A 24532-nucleotide genomic window follows, 5' to 3' on the forward strand; every position below is an offset into this window, starting at 1 on the left:
CGGAGCCCGCTCCGCGGGCCCGGGCGGTGCCGCTCCCTCTGCCACAGCCCAGGATATGGGGCCCCGGGGCTGTGAGGGGAGGCCGCGGCCGGTCCCAGCATGCCGCTCGGTGCGCGCGGCGCCCGCCGGGAGCTGTAGTCCGCAGGGAGACACAAAGCATGGGCTCTCGGAACCGCGGACTACAGCTCCCAGCAATCCTTGCGGTTTGTTTTCCTTCAAACGAGGCCCAGGCCCCTCCGCGCGCCTCGCGCTCCCGGCCCCTCCCCTTTCGGTCGCGGCGCGCGGGTCCCGCCGTGTCCCGCCGCGGCCACCGTCGCCGAGCCCCGCCTCCTTCCCCCCCGCTCCCAGCCCTTTGACCCCGGTGTTATGTCGGGCCCGAGCCGCCGCCGCCGCCTCTTCCTCCGGTAGCGCCCGGAGCCGCCCCTGCCTCGCGCCCCGCCCGCCCCGCCCGCGCGCGCCCCGCCCCGTCCCCCCCCTCCTCCGCCGCCGCCACCCGCCGCCCTCCCGCCTGCGCGCGCCTAACGGTCCGCGCCCGCCGCGCCGCCGCCCCGCGCGGGAGGAGGATGAAGGAGATGAAGCAGCGGAGGAAGAAGGAGCGCACGTGGGCCGAGGCCGCCCGCCTGGTGAGGGGCGGGGGGGCCGCCGGGGCCCAGGGGCCTGGGGCGGACCCGGGGTGGGAGTGCGGGCTCTGAGCCGGGCCTGAGGGGCCTCCTCCGCCCCGGGGCTCCGCTCGCCGCCGGCCCCTCCTAGAGTAACGGGGCGGGGGGGGGCAGGTCTTCCCTGCGGGCACGGGCTCTGCACCGGTGGCACCCCCCCCACAGCGGTTGTTTTCCTTCGCGAGCCGGCTGGGAGGGGGAGAGCCCCGGGGGGGCGGGGAAGAGGGTCCCGGGGCCGCCGGCTCCTACCGCGGGGCTGTGGCGGGTCCCGGGATTCGCTGCCCCGGGTGCTCCCCGCAGCCCGGCTGGGGCAGGGTGGGCGCCGCTCGCTGTGGGGACGGGTCATCCCCCTCTGTTCAGCCGCCGTTAAGGCTCGTTATGGGGAACTGGCGGCCCGGCCCGGCCCGACCTGCGGGCATTGCTGCCGGCAGCAGGTCCCGGTTTAATGCCCGGGGAGCGGGTTTTCCCTGCCCCAGCAGCGCCCTGGCCTCGGGCTGTGGGAGCGGTGCTGAGCCCGGGGCAGCTGCAGCACCGGGCAGCGTCCGGGCCCTCCAGCTTTGGGAGGTGCAGATCAGGGCCTGTCCTGGTCCTCTTGGCTTTGAGACTCTGCTTGCTGAAGGCTTCAGCTCCAGGGCTGGGACTGCTCCGGTTCCTGTGGCTCTGCTGGAACACTGCTGTGGTTTGACTGTTGCAGGAGGGGGCTGTTGCCCTCCATGGAGTGTTTTTGTGTCTTGACCCCCGCTTAGGAGCTAGGAGAAATAACTGAAGCATCTTGCAGGCAGTGAGTGTGAAGTTTGATGTGAGGGGTGCTCATGGAGGTGTCCAGCCTTGCTCTGTGCCAGTGGTCACCGCTGCCTGTGGCTGCTTGGAAGGAGCTCGCTCCCTTCACTCTCTGCCGTGGAGCTGGTTAATGACATGGACCTGTGCAGGTGCAGGAGGACCAGCACACAGAGCAAGGGGTGACCCAGGTCCCTGTGCTTGGCATGCACAGAGCCCTGCACATGGCTCTCAGCAGGAACAGGTTTGCGGGGCTCTAGAGTGTTTTGTTTCCCTGCTTTTCCTCTGTGTGTGTTTATTCTGGGTTTGCCTGGCCAGGTTGTGCAGTGGAGCACGTCAGCTTCAGCAGGAGCAGTGTGGTGACTCCAGCTGAGACTCGGGTCTGGTGCTGAGGGTGATCAGGATGGGTCTCGGTGCTCCTTCTGAGGAAGATTTGGTTGGCTCTCAGAGTGTTTTCTTACTGCATGCCAGGAGGAAACCTAAGCAGGGAAGCATCTCCTCCCAGCAGCCTGCACCAGCTTTTGTGTGTAAATGGTGATATCCTAGACCCACATGACTTTGCTTGAAGAACTGCAGAAGGTCAGAGCCAGGCACAGCGGGAATGGGGTGGCCGAGCACCTCACTGAGTGCTTCTCTTTGAGGTCCTGTCACTGCGGGTGACAGGGATGCTCCTGGTAGGTGACCTCAGGGGCAGAGGCAGCGTGAGGTGACCTTGCATAAAGTCACCTCATCCTAAAGGGCGCTAACAGGGGAAGAAAAGCAGTATTTAGTCTGCTCAAAGCAGGATGTGAGGCTGTGACTAAAGCAGATCCTTGTGGACCTCCTCACCTCCACATCGTGGGACAGGGATCTCTCCACACAGACCCTCTCACCTGCCTTTTGGCCAGAGCCTCAGGTGCATGAGATGTCTGAGCCTCAGCAGCATCTTAGAGCCATTGAGAACCAGAAATAGAACGGTCTCATGCTGGATTATCCACTTAGAGAGACCTACGGTTGTGTAGCTGCACTTCCAGCTCGCAGGACTGATTGTAAATCCACTAAAAATAGATCTTTATTTAACACTAGTCTTACACATGCTCCCTGTCAAAATGCTTTTAATTTTCCCCTCTGATGTGCACTATTGTTTCATATTCCTCTCGATGTTTCTGAGAACTGGAGGCAAAAGTGCTTTTCAGTGTTGGTGCTCCTGCAGAGCTAATGCACGTTCCATGCAGTAAGCCTTTAACGATTCATTTTAACACCCAGAGCCACAGGACTGTTCCACAAGTGCTGTCAGAGCTGGGTGACTAGTAAACTAGTATTGGGAAGTGCTGGCAGATTCCACAGTTAGGGGCGTAGGAGCCCTTGACCACCAGTGTTATAAATAGCAGAGATGTGGGGGAAGTCTTATTTGGGTTAAGGAGTAGCTAATGTCTGAGTTGTAGCTCCTGATGGGAGGTTGATACGGCACCAGGACTGTTGGGATGGGAGATCAGTGCTGGAGATGGGGTTTAGTGGCTAAACTGTGGGACTGAGATGAGCTCTTGGGCAGAAGCTCTTCCCTGTGAGGGTGCTGAGGCGCTGGCACAGGGTGCCCAGAGAAGCTGTGGCTGCCCCATCCCTGGCAGTGTTCAAGGCCAGGTTGGACACAGGGGCTTGGAGCAACCTGCTCCAGTGGAAGGGGTCCCTGCCTGTGGCAGGGGTTGGAGCTGGGTGAGCTTTAAGGTCCCTTCCAACCCAAACCAGTCTGGGATTCTATGATCTTCTCTCCCCAGTTCTCCCCTTAAGCAGTCTGTACACTTAATGTAGCTGTTGATTGGGAATTGTTCCCCTGAGTGTCGAGTCTTTTATCTTTATGTAAATGCTGCTTTGTGCTCAGTTTTGGGCTGTATTTCACCGGCTCTGACTGTCACAAGAGAGGCTTCAGAAGCTGTGAAGAATTCCTTGTTTTTCTGAGGAGGCATGTTCTATTTGGTGGCTCTTGCACTCGCCTCCAGTGATGTGTTCCCCTTGTCAGCGTCTGCTCCCTTTGACTGACAGGGTGACAGTTCATGAGGAAGGCACAGAAACCGCACAACCTGGGGAGGCTTTTTGATCACTGGAGGGAAAAGTGTGATGAAACTGTATTGACTGGGGGTTCAGATTGTTCATTCTCACTGATTAGGGTTTATCACTTTGATCTTTCAGCTCTTTGTGCTTTCGTTTTGTTTTATTTCAGGCTAGGTAGCTCTCAAGTTTCCGTCCCCATCCAGGTTGCACCACTCATGTTTGTGATCTTCAAGCATCTGAGAAGCCCTGTTGGGTGGATGTGATGTAGGACATTCCTTTTATCACCAAACTTAACTGAAGTGCAGAACCACAATGGCATGGGTTGGGTTTATCTCTGCCTGTGGAGGTTGGACGTGGTACGGAGATGCAAATGGTGCCCTGCACAACACTTGTTTTCTCACAAACATCCCGCTCATGCTGCTCCAGAAAGCAGAGTGCGGGGTTTGTGCCCTGCCACGGGGCTGCAGTGACTCAGTCCTAGATGTTGCTGATACAAATGGGGCATTTGGGTTCCTCCACCAGCTCCTCACACAAGTCAGACTGAAAGGCAGCATCGTGTTGCTCCTCTAAAGCATGGTGATGGATTTAGTCAGGGTGGTGCATTACTTTGGCTGTTACGTTAGGGGAACTTAAACTACAGTCACGATCTAAGTGCCCATTGCTGCTTGTCCTGGAGGCCTCAGGCCACGTCCTGTGCCCATGTCACAGCTTATTTGCTCCATCAGACCCAGAGTTTGAGCTCAGAGTCTTTTGCATTCAGAGAGCAGCGCTGTCTGCTTCAGCAGGAGGCGCGTGGTGAGCAGCTGTAGGGTAATCTGCTCCCACAGAAACGTCGTGGTTTACATCTACTGCAGCTTATTTTGGTTCATTGTTTCCTGTTTATGTGGGTAATCTTCTTGTCCACAGACATGTCCGGTCCTCTCTTTGAATCCTCGAGTTTGTGCTCCAAAATGTCCAGAAGCAAGAAGTTCCACAGGCTTTAAAAAAAGAAAGATTAAAAACTGTAATAGCCGCCTTAGTTCTTTGCACATAAGTGACAAATCTATTCATATCATACGTGAAAGGATGAGTTGGTACTGTATTGCGTTTCTAATATCTGATTTTGCTCATTTTCTGTCAAAGGCAAGCACTCCAAATCTCTAGCTGTATTTTCCCCACATCCTTTGCTGTTATTGTTGTCCTTCTCTGACAAGAATTCAGGCTCTTACCTGTGGTACCTCTCTTGAGATGGAGTGGAGATGGAATGAAAGCAGTCGCCCAAGGAGGGAGCGCTGTTGTGTTATACAGTTGTAGTTATACTTTTGTGGGCAGAAAAACAGTGGCTGCTTCACTGCAAGGTAGGAAAGTGTGTGTTAGGGAGAACATCTCACATCATTAAAGGTCACTGACCACTGCACAGTGTGGAAGGTTGCATGTGGCAGCAGCTTGGTCTAACATACATGGAAGTTGGTCAAAAAGCTTCCACTGGTTTCCTGCTGTGGGGTCAAGGCCAAATTCTGCTGCTTTTCCTCTCCTTTGTGTTTCAGTTAATCAGGGACCAGATGAAGATGAGCCCTTTGTGGTGTTTACTGTGATCTGACTGGGAGGTAGCCTGAAACTTTTAGTGTGGCTTTTGCAGATGAGTGGAGGTTTAAGGGGGATATTGCTGGATTTGAACAGTGGCTTCTGGAGTGGGTCTGTGGATGCAGAAGCACATTCTGTACGGACACGTGGTCTTTTTGTCTTTTCAGGTGCTGGAAAATTACTCTGATGCTCCTATGACCCCAAAACAGATTCTACAGGTCATCGAGGCTGAAGGACTAAAGGAAATGAGGTTAGTATTGATGATCTTGTCTAGAACACAGTGTGGAGCATGGGGGAGGCTGCGTATGAAGCCTTGTGTTGCTTTGTGCAATTCTCCCTCATCTCCAGCCCACTTTTCTTCTTCCATTTCTTCCTCTTTCCAGCACAGTCATTTCAGATGACACCACAGACACTTCCATACAGGTTGTGGGGTGGTTTTTCTTTGACAATAACTGGAAGCTGTACTTGGGGTTTTTTTGTAACATAGAGTCCCCTTTATCCATCTATTGTAAAATAGGTGCCTGTAGCAGGTCAGGCTCCTGTGTTGTGTTGTACTTAATGACTTGTATGGTTCTCTCATAAATACCTCCCAATAGTTTCTGCCATTGGGCCTAGTTTGAGAACAGTTTTTGTCTCCTCTGATGCTTCATTTCTAGAGCAGGCATCATGTTTTAGGAGACTCAAATAAGTCATCTTTATATTACTATACTGGTCTCTGCTCAGAGTTTCGGGCACCATGGTAGTGCAACTCGCCCTTTTGTGGCTCTTGACATTGTATGGAAGAGATGCCCATCTCAATGTGGGCTTCATATAGAAAAGAACCTGATAATGGAGCCTTGGAAATGAGAGGAGTGGGAGACTCTTCCTTGATTAACTTCCTGTGAGCACCCATCTGTTTCTGTGACAGTAGTAGAAGAGAAATACAGTGTCTTACAGATTGAAGAAAGTGGGTAACTGTGATAGTCCAAGTGTCTCAGTTAGTGCTGCATGGCAAAAAAAGACGGTAAAAGCAGTCTCTTGGCTGCTGCCCATTGATTGACTTCTGGGAGACCCAGATGCATGAACTGTTTCCAGTCTTGCTTTCCACTCACCTTGATTCTGTGCACTGTTTTCCACCCTGGTGTCTGCATCTCTGGAACCTGTGCTTTACCCAGCTCCAGAAGGTAAACTCATTTTTCTGGGACCTAACAGCTCAAAACATTGGCTTGTTTCTGCTCCTTACGTGTGTCTGAAATCAGGGTACAGCTGGGATTGTTTGAATCGTGAAAACTAGTGATGCCCACAGAGGTGTCATGTAGGAGCTGGTATTGTTTGGAGAGGGGTGATGCCGATGTGTGTTGCTGCATTAGTGGGGGAGCTGTTGGAACACTGGTGGTCCTTGCCCAGGAGATCCTCACTGGTTTGGATGTGGGTGGTGGTTTCACAGCTCTGAGCAGAATTCAGACAGGCTTTAATGCAGACCTCCGCAGAGCTTTGCTTCAGTGAGGCTCTGCACCTTTCCTGCATCAGTTCTGTTACTTCAGTGGATAGTTGAAGATCTACAAGCATAGGCTGTCCTCTGCTAAAGGTGATAGCAGGTCTCTTCTCACACACATAAATTACCTTGGTGCTCTCCCAGTTCTGACAAGTGGCCTGTCATAGTAAAGATCAGACTTTGGAGCATGTGTCAAGTTGAATCCCACAGAACTAAATCGCTCCTTTAAAGGTCAGTGGTTTTCCCTTGGGATATCTGCTTTTACTTCCCTGGTCATTAATTCTCTGCTTTAAGAAAAGACTGTTTTCTTCACAGCACAATTGTTCACAGGATAAAGGCAGTGATCCTGCCTAGCTAAACATGCTCAGGCTTCCCTGGGCCTTGTATAGAAACCCTTCCTGAAACTCCATTTCCTGAAGGAAATAGCTTGGTGGCTTGAGATGTTTCTCCCTTTGAATCAATACCGAGGCAGCATTCCGTGGTTGGGGGTCACACTGGTCTGTTGGGAAGGGGCTGTATTCCTTATAGGGGACACTGATGGTCCTGTGTGGCTGATGCTTGAGCCAGGACACTTGGGCCCAGCACCATTACTGAGTCCTGGCTCCGAGGAGAATATGAACTCTTTGGTTTTTCCTCATTTTGGGGAAAAGTCCTTGTTTTGCTATCTGAAGGAAGTGTGTTCTGGCTGGTTGCCGCGTGCTTGGAACGTCTGTTCAACACAGAAGGGAAAGCACTGTCTAACAGGACAGAAGGCTGGGAATTTTGTCCTAGTACCACAGATAGAGGGTATTTCTGTCTGCCGCCAAAGCTTGTGAAGAAACGTCCAAAACCCCAAGCACAGTCAGGGTGGGAACAGAAATTGTTGTAAGGGTTCGATTTGAGAATGATTTTCTTTGAAATAGGTTGTCTCAGGCCAGGGTTCAGTTTCACTTCTAATAACAACGGAATCGATACTGCTCTGATGGCTCTGCCAGGTGACTCTCTGCCTGTGTGTGATGTATTGGAAACCATGAGATTACAGAAGTTCCATCAGTGAGTGTAGGATGGTTGCTTTAATGAGGGCGTTACGCAGGACGTGACAAATTAGGGCATCAGACCTTTTATACCTAACTGGTAGCGCAGTTCTGTCTGTGGCTTGTCAGGGAGGATATACCAGAAACACGTCTGGGTACAACCCATGTGGGTTTGGGCTGAATAAATCTGGAGTTTTTGTAAAGTCAGTTGAAGCCTGAAAGTTTCAAGCAGAGGAAGGGAGGAAATGGGTCATGAACGTTGGAAACATCTAAAAATGGCTCAGAGTGACTTTAAACTGGCATCGTGCTTCCTGTTTGATTGCTTTGCTGTGCTCTCGGAGGCTGATGGTCACAAAGGAAGACATAATGCTGTTCTGGTTGGAGTGCCCATCCCCTGAAGTTAATCAGCATCATCTCTGTTAACCTTAAAGATGCCCATTTCAACAGATCCTTCAGGCTGTTTGCTTGCTAAGGCCATTTCTTGAAACTGAGCTGTTCTTTCTGTGTCCTAGTGGCACCTCTCCCCTGGCCTGCCTCAACGCCATGCTCCACTCCAACTCCCGAGGAGGTGATGGGCTCTTCTACAAGCTGCCTGGACGCATCAGCCTTTTCACCCTCAAGGTGAGTGCTCTTTACCCTGTGGAGTTCCTGCGCTTAACTGGGAGACAAGGTGTGAGTTGTGCTTGTTACATAGAGCTGAGTGTTAAGCTGTCACTGAGCATCATAGGAGCTGAATGTGCTGCATGTGAGCTCATCATGTGAGAGTGTCTGGAATTTGTTATTTCATTGGAGCTTGTACCTTTCAGCTATATTTATATGATAAATCCATTTTAAAATGAACTATTTCTTGAATTGCATAAGCAGGATAAATCCTCTTGTTCCAGTGTTTTGTGCCCACCTCAGGTAGGTGCTTATCAGAACAGCCCATGTGCTCTTTTTCTACCAGCCACAAGGGAACACACTCAACCAGTAACTTAAATTGGTCTGAGACCTTGTAGCTACAAGTAAGACCTTGATAGGAAAATGCATATTCATTCTTCTGGCGGCTTGTTTTGTGTTCAGCTGCATTCTGTGTGTATTTAGCATCACCGTTTTCCTCAGATCTTGAGGTAGATCTGAATCTGGAACATTTAATTTATTGTCCCAGTAATCTTAAATGTTGAAAACGTTTCTGGTCTTTCTTTGTATTGTTTTGTACTGTTGGATCCACTGATAAATATCAGCTTGACAGATAACAGGTACCTCAGCTATTTCATTGGCATCTTTTTTTCCTGCTGTCAGAAAATGTTGAATTGCCATATTTTGCTGAAAATAGATGGCATTGAAATGCCTTTGTTCTATACAGGTAGTAAATATCTCTCTTAAGCTTACTATTTCAATATTGGCTACTCTGATGCTCCCTGTTGTTTTATAGTAAGAATGAGATACTTCTCTTTAATAGAAACTGCTTGCTTGCAGAAAATTGTGATGAATTATTAACCCTGTGTATGTTGGCTATGTTCAAGTTATTTGTTGAGGAGGTGTCTATGAAGTGTTCTAGTAGTTCAGATGACTTCTGTTCCACTGTGAGCCCAAATACACTTTAAAATACCTTTCTGCATCAAGGATAAAAATAGGGAAGGTGAAAAAAATGAAGCTGAAGAACTATATCCGCTAAATATCCATCCCTGTTGGTTGGTGTATGCCTTGAGGCTGGCAGGGAGTGAAGCCATCCCTGTTCTGTTTGCCCCTTCAGAAGGATGCCTTGCAGTGGTCTCGGAATCTGTCTGTGCCGGAAGGAGAGGAGCTGGAGGATACAGCAGACGCAGAAAGTTGTGAGTCCAATGAAGCAAGCACTGTGAGTGGTGACAATGATGGTAAGTGTCGAAGGATGTTCATCTTAAACCATGGCATCTACTTCTGTGTCTGACTGAGGGCCCATCTCTTTCAGTATCTCTTGATGAAACCTCCTCTAATGCCTCGTGTTCCACCGAATCTCAGAGCAAGGGACCCGCTACAACCAGGGACAGCCACCGAACTGCATCCCAGGTAGGAGAAAGTGGAACTGACTGGAAGCACAGGGAGCTTTCAGTGCTGCCTGGTAGCTGGGTTAGTGTTACAGGGACTGGGTGGGCACAAGTGCCTCAATTATGGGGAACAGAAATTGTCCTTAGGTGAGGAGTTTGCAGTACAGGGAGGATCATTGGTCATTGCAGCCAAACTAGCTTCTGCAACCCGTGCTGAAGAGTCCACTAGCATGTAGCTAGTTATAGGACAAGGGGGAATGGTTTTAAACTGACAGAGGAGAGATTTAGATTGTACATTAGGCAGAAGCTTTTCCCTGTAAGGATGCTGAGGCGCTGGCACAGGGTGCCCAGAGAAGCTGTGGCTGCCCCATCCCTGGCAGGGGCTTGGAGCAAGCTGCTCTGGTGGAAGGTGTCCCTGGCTGTGGCAGGGAGTTGGAGCTGGATGAGCTTTAAGGTCCCTTCCAACCCAAACCAACCTGGGATTCTATGATACTATGGAAGGTAATTTTGAATTCTCTGCTATTCATAAATACACCTGGAGGTTTACCTAGGAGCTAGGTAGATCTTTAACTAAGGAACATTCTGTTTAGAAGTTTATTTTACCCCTCTATAACATCTTTGTTCCTTTGGTTTCTTTCTGGGCTGAAGACAACCAAGCAAAAGAAAAAGACTGGTGTAATGCTGCCACGTGTTGTCTTAACACCACTGAAAGTAAATGGGGCACACATGGAGTCTGCCTCCGGTAAGCATTGCTTTTGGGGGTGGTTTTCTCATGACTGCCCAGCAGGCTTTCAGTCAGTACTCCCTGCTTATCTGTAAGCTCGCCTGAGGGTTTCCTTAGTGCTTCATGAGAATGCATGTGACTGGAGAGAGCTGTGGATATGTTTAGCTCCATCAAAGTACTTGGTAACTGTGCAATACCCGGTAATAGGGGTAATCGCAGATAATTCTTGTATGTAAAACCATTCTCCAAGTTGGGCTTCTGCTGTTCTTTGCATGTCTTTATGAGATTGTTTTGCTTGTAGGCTTCACGGGGAGGCACGCTGACGGGGAGAGCAGCAGCACATCCAGCAGCAGCAGCAGCTCTCTGGCCCTGTGCAAAGCCACCTTGCGCAGTAGAACAGAAATAAACAGGGACCCTCCACAGCTTCTGAGGGGGATCAGGAAGCCCACGGCTGGTAAGTGCTTCTGATGGACCTTACAAGAACCATTGGCTGTAAAAACAGGCAATGCTGAAGTTGTGTATGTCTGAGAAAAGAAAGTGAAGCTTCTCCTTCAGAAAGCATCTGATGACCTTAAGGCTCTCAGCTGTTCCTCCCGGAACGTGAGTGAGATAATTGTTTAAAGTTTGTCTGGTGTGATGAGCAGCATGGAGAGTTCTACTTGAATATGACACAATTGTGACCTCCTATCAAACTTCCAGATGCAGATCTATTAATTAGTGTGATTGAGAGTCTTTCTTCACACTTGAATACCACAGTCTTTCCTCACATATCTTGCTCCTTTTGCTCTAGTAGTTTGACACGAATCTCTTGCCCACAATGCTGAAATCCTCTTGTACAACAATGGTTGTTTTATTTGCTTGTTTTTAAACTCCAGGGCAAATGAAACGCAACAGGGGAGAGGACATTGACTTTGAAACACCTGGGTCCATTCTTGTCAACACAAACCTGCGAGCTCTGATAAACTCCAGAACCTTCAATGCGCTCCCATCACACTTCCAGCAGCAGCTTCTCTACCTCCTTCCAGAAGTTGACAGACAGGTACAAGGGTGCAGCATGTGGGGGTCTCCCATCCACATTCATGTGCCCCTTGGCTGTGGAATTGCTGGAACAAGCATGTTCTGTGTATCCATTAGGTTGGGGCTGATGGGCTGATGCGGCTCAGCGGCAGCGCGCTCAACAACGAGTTCTTCACCCACGCGGCACAGAGCTGGAGGGAGCGCCTGGCTGATGGTGAGCGGCTCTGCTTGCCTGCAGGGTGGAGGAGAGGCACTCATCTAGTGGGATTTATGAGTTTTCTTTCACAGTTAATGACCAGTTTTGCCCAGCCTGGCAGTGTCTGCCCATGTTGCCCCCAACTTTTCTTCTTTTTTTCCCATTAAAATCAAAGATGTGATTTCCTTTGGTGCTTTGGGACCTTCAGAATGAAGTGGTGGGGCTGTAAAGTAGTGCCAGGGTTATCTCTTCCTCAGATGGTGCCCTCTGTCTGGTAAAGCATGGTATTTTTCAGGCTTGCTTGAGGCTGTGTGATCATTGCCCTTAAGGAGTTGCAGGCAGCTTGTGGACCCATGGCAGGGTGGAGAGCAGGGTGATGACAGCAAACCTGTCCTTCAGATATGTAGCTACTGTCTTGTGAAAACTCAGAAGGTTGCATTTGCAGAATTGGTTTTGTTTGCAACTCAATTTCAGCCTCTTGCTTCCTTGCAGGTGAATTCACCCATGAAATGCAAGTTCGAATTCGGCAGGAAATGGAAAAGGAAAAGAGAGTGGAGCAATGGAAAGAGAAGTTCTTTGAGGACTACTATGGACAAAAGTGAGAAACTACCTGATCTGTCCTGTTTTATCTGTTTATTATACAGGTAGCAGAGCTTGTTTCTGCTTTGCTGAGAAGGTGCAGCATAAAGTCCTTGAAAGATGCAGGTTTTATGTGGTGAATTGTTCAGGCCATTGCCCCAGGAAATCCTTATTGGCATTGGCTGAGACACAGCAGAAGTTTGTAGCCCATCTATTTTGTTTCCAAGTTAATTTTACTTGTTTTCCCTCACCAATCTTTACATTTTCTTATTATTCCCAGTAATAGTAATGTGGGATAGTGAGCATGTGGGTTATGTCGTTGCAGAGTGACATAATGAGATTTTGATGAGTCTCTGCTTTGTAATCTGTACATATACGAGTGGCCTAGAGTACAACTCTTCGTAAAGGATGGAATGCTTAAATCGGGACGGGCTTTAGGTTTTACCTCGGTTTTATGTTTACCTCATAGGTTGGGCTTGACGCAGGAGGAATCCCAGGAGCAGAGTCTGGTGCAGGAGGATGCTGAGAACAGGACAGGGCTCTCTGCTAAAGAGGAGGTGCGGCTGCCACGCAGGCCCTCGGCGCGGCAGAGGGACGGGCACTTCAGGAAGCGCTCCCGGGCTGACCTGCGGTGCCGGGCCAGGAGGAGCCTCTACAAACTGCGGGAGCCGGAGCAAATGGAGGCTTCCAAAGAGACTGCGGCTGTGGGACAGGAGCCCTCAGCCCAGAAAGAGACAAAGCCTGAGGTAAACCTGAAAAAAGACGAGAGGAGCCCTTCGCCTGCAGCGCTGAAGCCAGAGAGCTCCCAACTGCCCCTCTCTCCAGAGACTTCCAAGTTACAGAGTAAATCGGAAGATTCATCGTTGGCAGCTGCCAACAGAATTCCCACCTTGCCCCAGGAGAACTCTGCTCGGGAGCCCAAGGACCAGAAGAGGAAATGCTTTGAGGAGGCTGCCTCCGCGTCCTTCCCCGAAAAGAAGCCCCGGCTTGAAGATCGTCAGTCCTTTCGTAACACAATTGAAAGTGTTCACCCAGAAAAGCCACAGCCTACTAAAGAGGAGCCAAAGGTCCCACCCATCCGGGTAGGAAGGAGGGTTATAGCTGCTTGCTATCCCAGGGCTGTCATGCTCAGTACCATCAAAACATTATTAAAATGTCAAGTGTTGTCATCCTGGGAGGAGAAGTGGAAGGGTTTCATTGGTAGAGCTGCCTAAGTACCCCTGATTGCCACAGTCTGTTATCTTATTTAGACAGGCAAAGAATGGGAAATCGTTCCAAGGTCTTTGCACAAGAGCACAGTATAACCTTGACTTGCTCTGTTAGTTTGCGTTTCTGTGGATGCAGAAATTGCTTTTCCTGAAGCTAGCTGACTTGCTACAAGAGAGACCTTCAGATATGTTCTTTATCCTGCATAGTTCCTCTTCTTTGGGCAAAATCTTCATGTTCCCTCTGACTTCCCCTGTTCTGATTGGAGGTATCCATCTCCTTAGCCTCAGGGTCATCCTGATGTAGAAAGGACCGTTTTGATTCCTGAAGAATCACTTATTTGTCTGTGGGCTCTAGTAAAACAGTGTAGTACTGAGCTTTACACAGCACAGGGCAGAGCATACATGCAGAGATTATGGGGACTGTGGTGCTTCTCTCCCAAAATCAGTTTTTAAGCTGGAATTCTAAACTTTTATTGAATTCTTGCAGTAAGACTGATGACAAACAGGTGCTAATGAAATGCAGTTCAGTGAGTGGAGATGTGTGAGTGTTGGGGCTGACTGCTTTTCCCTTTCTTTCAGATTCAACTTTCACGTATTAAACCACCCTGGGTGGTTAAAGGTCAGCCCACTTACCAGATATGCCCCCGGATCATCCCCAGCACGGAGCCCTCCAGCCGCGGCAGGGCCGGGGCCCGGACACTCGCAGACATTAAAGCCCGGGCCCTGCACGCCCGAGCCCAGCGCGAAGCCGCCGCCGCCATCGGGGGTGGAGGGGGCCCCGGTGGGGGGAAAGGCCCCGATGAAGGAGGTGGAGGAGGAGAAGCCGGCGGCCGCGCCGGACACAGGAGGTCAAAGAGAACTCATGGAAAGCGCTCGGCAGATCTACAGCGAGCACAACTACTGCCGTCTGCCCGTGTGAGTGGGGAGAAGGCGGACCCTGGGGGGGCTGCTGCCGATCCCCTCCTCTCTTCAAGACAAGACTCCTTCTCCTCAGAGAGCGAGGGCAGTTGTGCTCGCTCAGGAGATGCTCAGCCTGGGGATGGTTCACCCAAGGGGCAGTTCTATGGTGCTTTGACTGGGTCATCCTTGAAGGAGGAAAGCCCAGAGCAGCCCCTCTGTGACCCACGGACCGAAACCCCATCTTGTGTTGCATCACAGGAGAGGCAGAGTGCAAAGTTGAAAAGCGTGGCTCCTCCAGTGAACGGTCTGTCCTGTTCTCAGGTGCAGGGAGCTGTGATCAGCCCTGCAGGAGATGGGGCTGTGTCAGGACTCGGGGGTGTTGCTGCCCCTGCCTTGCAGCTGGGTTATCATTCTGACGTAAAGGAAAATTACTCCAGTTGTCCTGCTCATCCGCCAGCATCATCCTCGGGCGGCAGCGAGCGCCATGAGCCAGGAATGGTCTCCACATTTAGATTTAATGGCTCTGAAACGTTTGTGAAGAAATGTATCACTGATCGAGCTAGCTCCAAAGCAGGGACTGCTGGAGTGGAGGAGGCCAGCCCTGCGCTGGGTGACTTGGCACATCTGCAGGCAGAGGAAGGCAGCGATGGCAAAGTGAGCAATGGAGAGCAGAATGCAGAGTCTGTGGTGAGAGCCTCTTTACACGGTGACTTTGTTTCTCAGAACAGGATAGACACCTCTGAAACACCTGAGCAGCCGAGAGAGAGGATCCCCCCAGCAGGACCAGAAAATGCACTTCAGCCATTGAGAGAGACCCAGCAGTTCAAGACAAGCGGAGATGAGGAAGTGCAGAGTACACACAGTGAAACAACAGACACTGCTTCAGACTTTGAAGGTGACGTAGCTGATGAGAGCGAGGAGATGGATGGATGCTTCAGAAGCACCAGCTGTAGGGAGGTGGCTGGGGAAGACTCCTCCTGCCATGGGGTTAGATCAAAATCGGGGGCAGAGAACCCGGCCTGTGTCGTGGACCTGCCGGCAGTGACAGCGATGGGCACTGCATCTCCATTCCAGAGAGAGGGACCACACACCCCACTGCCTCAGAAAGCAGCTTCTGCTCGGCCCGTGTCCTCTGTTGAAACCAACAACCCTTTGGTGACGCAGCTGCTTAAGGGGAACCTTCCTTTGGAGGAAGTTCTCCCAGTATCTCACACCAGTGTCAAGCTGGAAGCTGCACAGCCACCCCTGGACAAGCCATCAGAAGCCCTCTCCCTGAAGGTGGAGAGAGGTGGCAGTTGCTGTTTTGGAGCAGAATCTGCTCCAGATATAGAAATGAAGACGAGTGCCCTGAGCAGGAGCGATGACTTCTACTCAGTGAGATCTTCCATAGATCCCCAGGAGAACAACTGTGGATCAGGGGCACCAGTGCCTGGAGTAGAGGATGTGGAGGTTCAGTCTGTTCCAGAGAAACATTCCGAAGCTGGCTCAGCTTTAAGCTGCCAAGAGCAGCGGGCAACTGTGGGAAGTGCCTCTCAGAAGCCTGAAGATCTGGGCCCTCAGGAAAGAACCTTTTCTTCCTGTAGCTTTGAGGAGCAAAAGGAGTTGCCCAAGGTCCATCGGGTGGCACAGCACAGCCCATTAGCAAGCATCACTACAAGTCCGGAGGGGTTGAACACCTCCACCGAGCCTCGGTTTTTGTCTCCAACTGTAACTTCTCTGGGTCCAAATCAGACAGGAGGTGCCTTGGCCAATGCAAACTATGCTGGAGTTCAAGGCAAAAAGCTCTTTGGTTCTGGTTTCCCTTGCAACGCCAGTGTTCGACTGCACCATCCCAGGGCTTTGGATCAAGCTTCAGCCATAGGAACCTTGTCCCCCAGCAAACAGACTCTGGATAGGAGCTGTGCTCCAGGAGAGGAAATGCCAGGTGCAAGGGAGGAGTGGGCTTCAAAGCAGCAGCACCCCAGCACCCTGGGGGGAAGGAGGAATGAGAACGTGGTGGGTGGCAGCCCAGGCAAGGGGAACGCAGAGAACCAGAAGGAGCTGAGTGAGCCCTTGCCGAGTGTCCCGCTGGGAACAGACTTGCCGTTCTTCAGGTTTTCAAGGGAAGCAGGAAAAGGCCACAGTCACCCTTTGGAGCCTTCTTCCATCCCCTCCCAGCTCAATATCAAACAAGCATTTTATGGGAAGCTTTCTAAGCTGCAGCTCAATCCCACCAGCTTTAATTATTCATCCAACGCTCCAGCGTTTCCCAGAAGTCTCGCTGGAAGCGTGATGCAGCTGAGCCACAAAGCGAACTTTGCTGCGAGCCGGAACCCGGCCCTGTCCGTGCAGATGTTTGCTGACAGCAGCAGCGTTGACGAGATCTCCTTCAAGTGCTCCTGCAGCCTGAAAGCCATGATCATGTGCAAGGGCTGCGGCGCCTTCTGTCACGACGACTGTATAGGACCCTCTAAGCTGTGTGTATTGTGCCTTGTGGTGAGATAATGAATTATGGCCATGGGACAGATTGTATATTCAGTGTGTGTATTTTGATAACGACTGATGCTAAAGCCTGTACACAAAGTACTATTCTGTTTATAGTAGAAATGCTACTACACTTTGTTGCAGTGAGGAACGTTGACTTGCCTTCCCACGAAGATCTCCAGTGCAGAACCCTTTGGCTCATGGTTACACTCCGGTCTCGGTGGGCTGCGTCCCATTGGATCCATCCTCCTGCTTCCTGCTGTCGTGGAGATACCGACTGTGTCCTGATGCCCCTGTGCTGAGGCGAACACCCAAGTGAGAGGCAGTTTGCAGCAACCCGTGAGCCCTCCATTGAGGAACTCGTTGCATCCAGAGGAACTGGAACAGGATGTTTCTGTTTCGGGGCTGCGCCAGGTGAGGCCCTGCAGTCTTCTGTTGTCCCCTTCTGCCCTCTCCATTCTCAGTGTGCTGGGAAGCACCACTGGGCCCTTGGTGCAAGCAGAGCTGCTCTGCAGGGACAGTCCTCAGTGGTCTTTAGGTGCTACAGCAGAGCGTGGTGCCCACAAAAGGATGCTGCAGGCGGCTGCGCAGTAACCAAGCACTGCACGGAGCCCATGGAGGGTGCAAGAAGAGGGGGGAAAAGAAAGAAGTAAAAGCATTAGGCGCCAATTGAACGCCTCTGGTCTGCGGGGCTGAACTCGTGTCCTGGTGCTGTGGCTGTGCCCTGAACTGGTGTGAAGCCGTGGAGGTTCCCAGCAGCTCGGTCCTGCGGGCTCTGCGTTGAGGCCCTGAACATGTGAGCCCTTGCAGGCGCCCCCGTGATCTGTGTGAGCTCCATCAGCAAGGAAAGCAGTGGGGTTTCCTTGGTTTCCTTTTTTTATATATTTTCATTCTTGGATGTATAAAGTGAATTCTTTGGCTCCTGTAAGTACCCTCTATGCATCTGTTTGATCATGTATTTATATGTTGTACACAGTACTGGGCAACTCTGTAAATGGATGTAATGTACATAGAACATAAAAGGTTCTTTTTGTTTTCCTTGGATTTCCAGGCTCTCGGCAGTATTGCATTAAAGTGGTGTTAGTTATTAACCTGCCCCTGGAGTCGGAGCCGCTGTGTGCTGTCCCCTGGCGTGAGGCTCAACACGTGGAGGTGGCCCTGGGCTCTCTCTGGGCCAGGTGGCTGTGCTGTGCTGGGCCGTGCAGACAGACCACAGGGTGCCCGGTGCCGCCTCCAGCGCGGTGCTGGTTGTTGCTGTGACTGATCTGGAGCTTGGCTGTAGCTGAACAAAGGGGAACACCTCCTGTCCCCACTGAGAGCAGACCTGGGACTCTTCCTCTTTGGAGCACTTACCTATTAAGAGAGAATTGCCTCAGTGCAGGGAGCAGTCTCTTGTTCCGTTCAAGCAGTGTTATAGAAGAATTGTAGGGGGTTTCTTTTTCTTTTTCCTTCTGGTCCCTTTTCTAGCTCCGTGCTACCTCCCTTGACCATGCACTTGGGTTTGAACAGTGCAAGTCCCTGTATGAGATGCGAGCCAGAGGGATGCAACAAGTTCAGTCTCCAGAATGGTTTTATCAGCCTCATATTGTGGGATGGGGAGAGATGAAGGCTGGGGGATGGCCGGGAGCATGGAGGTGCTGAGGGCTTACCAAAGATGGGAGCAGAGCTGGGGCTGGCTCGGCTGTGTCCCCATGGCAGTGTCTGGTTTGCAGGGCCCTCGGGTCTGCTCATGTCTGTCCCTTGTGGTATGGAAAATAAACACTCTGTAAAAGCTGCTCTTGTGGTTTCAATCCTCTTCTTCTGCAGCCATCCCCTGCTCCCCGAGGCAGTCACTGCTGCTCCTCTCCTCTTCCTTAGCAGGGAGGCTGCAGAGCCCAGCTCAGGCACGGGGGGAGCTGCCTCAGCTTCATTGCATGGATGTTACACACTTGCAGGTGACCGAGGATGCTGCGGACACAGAGAGGCTCTTGAGAACCAGCTCCCCCGAAGGCTCCAGAAGCTGCAGAGGGGCCGTGGGATGCTGCAGGAGTGAAGGCTGTGGCTGCGGGAGCCCTCGCGGTGATGGGGTGGTGGTGATGAATGGTACTGGCCTGGCTGGGGAGGTGCCTGGGGGCAGCAGCACCGAGACCGGCCCAGTGTCACTGGGCAGCCCATGCTGCTGCTGTCACAGCTTTTGTGCTGCCATCGCACTCAGTTGCTGGATAAATAGGTCTGAAAAGGGTTTTGAAGGAGGATAACAATGTGACACTGATTACACTGTTGAAACTACCTGTAAGTGCACTGTATTGGTACGTCCCTTCTCTTTCTCTCTTTTCCAGGTAGTAAGAACAACGTGAATTACTACATTACACATCTGGGTTCTGATCTCATCGTCTGGATCTTGCATAAGGCAGAGGAGATCTGGTGGCTTGGGCAGCGGGGCTGGGCGAGTGGTTGGATCCATCTGATAATCTCTGACTTCCCTGTGCTCCGCAGTGCTGCAGCATGGCAGAACAGCAGCGATGGTCCCTCCCGGTCACTGATGCTGGCGGTGGTGCAGGAGTGCAGCAGCTTCAATTACTATTCATGGTAAGGGGTCAAAGCCAAGAACTGCTGCATCTGAGTGCAAAGGAAGCACTGGCCCAAGCGTGGCTTCATGGTTTTATGGCATCGCTCCCATGGGGAGTCAGGATTTATGTGTGTGTGAACGTCGGCCCTGGCTGCAGCCCCTGACTCTGGCAGGGCGTCTGCAAACAGGGGCTGGAGATGCCCAGGTCATCAAAACACACTAAAAATAAGGCATGCAAAAAGTGGAGTTGTTACTTAGGGAAGATTTAAACCTAAACAACCAACCCGTCTCTGTCTTATTGGGGTGCTGGAGGTGAGGTCAGGATCCGCTCCCTCTAGAGGGGGAGCTTGGAGCTCTCAAGAGTTAAACCCTGTTCACGTCCGAATTCCCCCCCAGAGAAACACAGTGATTTCCTCCCTGCTGTGGCTCTGACAAGCAGCAGCTCTGCTCTCTCAGAGGTTCTGCTCTTTGGATCCAGCTCCGTGGCAGAGCTGCCTGTGGATGGAGGAGACTGTCCAGGCGCCTGTGCCGTGGGGATGAGGCAGCAACACCAGGTAATTGCAAAGGAAGTGGTTCTGCGCTCTGCTGTGACCGCGCACCACCAATCCCCATGGCTTCCAGCTGCCATCTGAAATGGGATCGGAGCTCATCCGGAGGCTCGGCTGCTGCTGAACCCGGCTGCATCACAGACACACAGGAGATGCTGCACCCACGTGTGCTGCAGAGCCATCGCTTTGGGTCTGTACACCCGTAAGTTACTGAACATAAGAGAACAAAAGAAGGGCTTTGGACAAGGGCCTGTAGGGACAGGCCAAGGGGAATGGCTTTAACCTGCCAGAGGGGAGACTGAGATGAGCTCTTAGGCAGAAGCTCTTCCCTGTGAGGGTGCTGAGGCGCTGGCACAGGGTGCCCAGAGAAGCTGTGGCTGCCCCATCCCTGGCAGTGTTCAAGGCCAGGTTGGACACAGGGGCTTGGAGCAAGCTGCTCCAGTGGAAGGTGTCCCTGCCTGTGGCAGAGGTTGGGGCTGGAGGAGCTTTAAGTCTGGGATTCTGTGCTACTGTGGAAGGAGCGGGGCAGCCACTGCTCCAACCAGGGAGGTTTTATCTACACAGCGCTTTGAGATGAACATTTTATGGATGCAAAGGTTTATTACACTTGGTGAATAAAGCTGATAATGAAAACTCAGGTTTTCCCATGAGAGGGAGAAACTTTCCACAGACTTCAGTGAAAACTCCTTTTTTAACTCACCAAACCCAGACACTTCACAAATTAACTGTCAAAAGAGGAGTTACGCATCAAATCTGTGCCCGGCCCCATGGGTGAGTGCTGACGCTGCTCTGGTACCCGCACCGGCTTATGCCAAAAGTACCGACACGTGGAGCTGGTTTTTTACCTTTAACACCTAAATTTAGGCCCTGCTTTGGTGGCCGCTGCCACCGACGCCTCACACTGTGGGCCTGGGGCGCACCCGGTGCTGGCAGCACCCATGGGCTCGACAGTGGAGGAGAAAGCCCTTCTTGTTATACAGTGTTTATTAAGTAGATTCAGTCTTATATATGATATACAGATTCAAAAGAAAAAAAAAAAAAAGAAAGAAAAAAACCCCAAAACGGATTCCACATACTTATGAAATCAGTGCATTTAGCAAGTAATACCATGGAGATAACAGCTTGATTAACAGCTCATTGGTCTTTGTTAAGTGAGGGGAACAGGGAGTTGGCCTGTGCTAATCATTCCACGAACAGAACAGAATTCAGTTGCATCACATATATAATAGACACACATCCTAAGAATTAAAATATTAAGCCACATTTACTGGAAAAATCCACAGTATAGAACACAAATAACTCTTAGCAAGCTCGTCGAGGAGGAAGTGCTCATCTGCTTAAGAGCCACATTAAGTTGCATAGGTGCCTATCTGCAAAAATATCGTTTCAAAAGGAATCCATTGATTAAGCCATAAAGTGTCACCTTCAAAGCCGGGTTAAGTGCCATATGCTTCTACCCGAGCCTCGGGAAAGCGCCGGCTTTCCAAAGAGCCGCTTCCTTTGGGAGCCTCCCATGGGATGCGCTCCCCCCCTCACAACCCGAGCTCAGCTTGGCCGATCCCATGGTTTGGGAAAGGCTGTTCCCGATCCTGGGGGGGGGGGGGTTGATCCCTCCCGCTTCCCCGCGAGTCCCCCCCTGTGTAGTGGTGAGCCCTGCTCTGAGCTCGGCAGCTCTCGGATGGGGACAGGGAGCAGCGGGATCATCCTGAACCGATCCTGAACTGGCTCTGGGGGACAAGAGGACCCCTTGTGCAAACCCCACCGCTGCCGCCGGGGGGTTCAGGTTTGGGGGGGTCTTCCTCGGGGCGGGTGCGTGTTGGGGTGAGTGAGGCTGTGGCTGGGTTAAGCAGACGAACTGGGTGAGGTGCATCTTCCTCTTCACGAGCAGGGCTTGCGGAACACACAGGGGCCGGGAGTTCTGTACATGTAAACAGGACACTTTCACTGAGTCCAAAAGAGGAGCAAAATTACAAAGGTTCACATTGGTCTTAGGTAGATACAGGCGAAGAGCGGAGCCCTGCGGCTCCGACACAACCAAACAGAAGGTCCTAAAGCACCACTAAATGATATAAAAACCAGAGCAGGGGCAGGGCGTTGGGTCCGGGGGGGGCTACGCTACCTTGTAAAAACTCTTACAAAAACTTACAAAGGAAAAGTCTATCAACCCTCTGAGGTCAAAGCAGCAGCATCTGGTGGTCATGAACCGGTACGAGAGCCGACGGCCGCGCACGGGGTCGGGGAGGTCCGAGTTCCGTCTGCTCACAGCCCCACGGAGCAACCCGGCACGGGGCGCAGCCGGGACAGGGGTGGTCGAGGTTCAACTCAAATGCAAGAAATCAGAATCTATTTTCTCAAGCAGTGATAAGCTCCTAAGGAAAAGCCCAGCACATCCGGACCATTTGCTAACCCCGCATTCTCCTTCCACCTCTCAGATCTGCAGAGCCAGTGGGTTCTGCTCCCGCTCATTCCTTCGCCTTGGGAAACCCGGACAAGAGATTCCTGACCCCGTCCTGCCTGGTGGGAGTGCAGGAATGTGGCTGTGAAACAGTCCTGGAGCACGGAGGAGCCGCAACCGAGCTGAAGAGCACCAAGGTGTGTGTGGAGCTCGTGCCAAGAGGCTCGGAAGCCGCAGCTCCCCCCAAAGGAAACGAAAGAAGAAAGAAAGGAAAAGATCCCTGACAGGAATTCACAGTCAATCCCATTGGAGTCGGAACTCATCACAGACGAGGCTGTCACTGGGGCTTGGGGAATCTGAGCCTGTACCATTCAGCTCCAAATTCTGAGCATCAGTTGGCAGGACAGGACCGTCGGGTACCTTCCTATGGAACCACGAGCCTCGGCCGCCTTCTACAGCAGTGGAACAAAGTGTAAGAGCTACTTCACTACGTGCTAAGACAAGTTCAAAGGTGATCTGGGAACGCCAGCTAAACCGTGTCTAAATCAAACTTCAACCAGGCTGCAGCTGATGGAGGCCTCTCCGGGGTCCCCACGTGCAGGAAACGGGATGGCAAAGTTATGGCTAAAGGTTCCCGATGGCCTCTGCCAAGGGAGGCACCGGCTGGGGTGGGATGGGGCAGAGGGAGAATTCCGGGACAGCGATTGTCTCTGCCTCTGCTCCCCTGACGTTCAGCCTGTCCCAGGAGGCTGCGGGTTCACGTCTGCGTCAGAGCTTTGGGGCTTCGTGGCATTCACACAAGAATCACTATTTACATGGATGCCGAGGGGAGGATGTGGCGGCCACACCGGGCAGGGAAGTGATGGGGAGGAATGAGCCTGAGCCCGGGCTCAGGGGGCTGGGGACAGGCTCAGGTCTCACCAGGCCCCCCCATCCCTGCACGGACACGGGGGGCCGGTCCCTTTTCTCCAGGTGCTATGGGAAGTTTCAGGTTTGGGGAGAGCGGTCAAGGGGCAACAGGAGCTCCCTCCTGCTGCCCTGCAAGCGCAGCCTCAGCCCGGTGCTGCCCCTGCTGTGCTGAGGCTAAACCAGGGCAGAGGCTTTGCTTCTCTTCCAGTGTGTGGGGACTACGATCAGGTATAAAGGCTACAGAGTGAACGGGCCGGGTCCAGCTGCTGCCACCTGACTGCTCGAGCCTGTGCCAGCGGCATCAGCCCCGGAGCAGGAGAGAGGGGCCCCAAAAGACCAAAGCTGGCTCCAAAGAGAGAAAGCCTCAGCCTTTCGAATGGGGTTTGCACTTATGGAATGTCTGCCCCGGGGTGAGGACTCCTGCCCGGGCTGCAAGCAGGCGCTGCTCTCTCCATGGCTCCACAGCACATTGCATTGCTTGAGCTCGGCTCAGCACCCCCGGCCTGAGCGAAGTCCCTGGGTTTAGCAGCACTGGTAGTAGGTATTGCACTGAGCAAAACGAAGTGCATTATTGGGGGGGTAGGGAGGGGTGGTAATGGGGCAGAATGGTCATCGGATTATCGGGTTTCCACACTTTGGGCATTGTGGGCTTGTTCCAGGACTGTGAGCAGGGAGGGGGGAGGATCCTGGGCCCCAGAGAGGACTTTGTCAGTGCTGCTGCCGAGCGTTGCCTGTCTCCATCTTCCACCTGCGCTTGCTCCCCAGGCAGAGACCCGGCATCAGCTTTATTACACCCGTGCGGTTCCTAAGGGGTTCATGCTCCCGGTGCCACCCCAGGGCTGGGTTCAGGTGGGGCCGGGTGTGAGGAGCTGCCGCCCAGCAGCAGGGCCCCGGCCGCTTCCAGCCTCCTCGGCGCGATCCACGCAGCTGCGACACTCACCGTCCCCCCAGGACCGGCGCCGCCAGCCCTGGAAGAAGCCCACAACGGAGGCTGAGGTAGAGTACGGATGGTGCCCGCCAGACCGTGCTTCTCACGTTCTTTCCTTCCTTCCTTCTCTTATCTGCCATGACTTCAGTGAGTGCCAGACGTGCTTCCAGCCGGAGGCTGTGGAGCTTTGCCGAGTCTCTGCTACGGGGCCGCTCGGAGCAGAGGGCTAAGCAGGACGTTGCTCCGTGGGTCCGCTGCCAGCTCCATGCACTGGAGGCCGAGCAGCCTCGATGTCTAGGGCTGGATGGCAGCCGTGCTCCCTGCGAGGCAAGGGCTCCCCAGAGAAACAGGCAGAGCTGCCTGGGAATCAGTAGTGTGGTGATATGGAATGTGTTATTTCACAGGAATAAATCCCTTCTGATCGGACAGACAAAAACCTGGCAATCCGTACAAACTCAAAAAGAATCCATTTTCAGAAAAATAAATTACTAAGGGGAGAGGAGGGTCCATTTCTCAATAAATATGTGATTCAGCTCACCTAAGACTCGGAAATTATCTGGGGACGGGAATCTACCATTTGGGTCCACAAAGGTTATTCTA

The 24532-nt window shown here is 52.3% G+C and overlaps 1 protein-coding gene across 2 annotated transcripts; it reads left to right on the forward strand.

Moving 5' to 3' along the window:
* The first annotated feature begins 285 nt into the window (after positions 1 to 285).
* Positions 286 to 24430, forward strand: ASXL1 (ASXL transcriptional regulator 1). 2 transcript variants are annotated; one of them, XM_080628225.1, is made up of 16 exons: positions 286 to 623; positions 5192 to 5274; positions 8024 to 8132; positions 9247 to 9367; positions 9442 to 9539; positions 10166 to 10259; positions 10543 to 10695; positions 11117 to 11280; positions 11376 to 11472; positions 11947 to 12052; positions 12503 to 13115; positions 13821 to 16597; positions 16749 to 19172; positions 19549 to 19902; positions 22133 to 23545; positions 23770 to 24430. In XM_080628225.1, exons 1-13 carry the CDS (start codon positions 564 to 566, stop codon positions 16759 to 16761), a joined length of 4488 nt encoding a protein of 1495 aa, XP_080484351.1. In that variant the 5' UTR covers positions 286 to 563; the 3' UTR covers positions 16762 to 19172; positions 19549 to 19902; positions 22133 to 23545; positions 23770 to 24430. The 2 variants fall into 2 exon arrangements, with proteins under 2 accessions (XP_080484351.1, XP_080484350.1); XM_080628224.1 differs by having other exon boundaries at positions 13821 to 19172.
* Positions 24431 to 24532: the final 102 nt, after the last annotated feature.

This window comes from Psittacula echo (assembly GCF_963264785.1).
Source record: "Psittacula echo genome assembly, chromosome: 12".
Taxonomy (NCBI): domain Eukaryota; kingdom Metazoa; phylum Chordata; class Aves; order Psittaciformes; family Psittacidae; genus Psittacula; species Psittacula echo.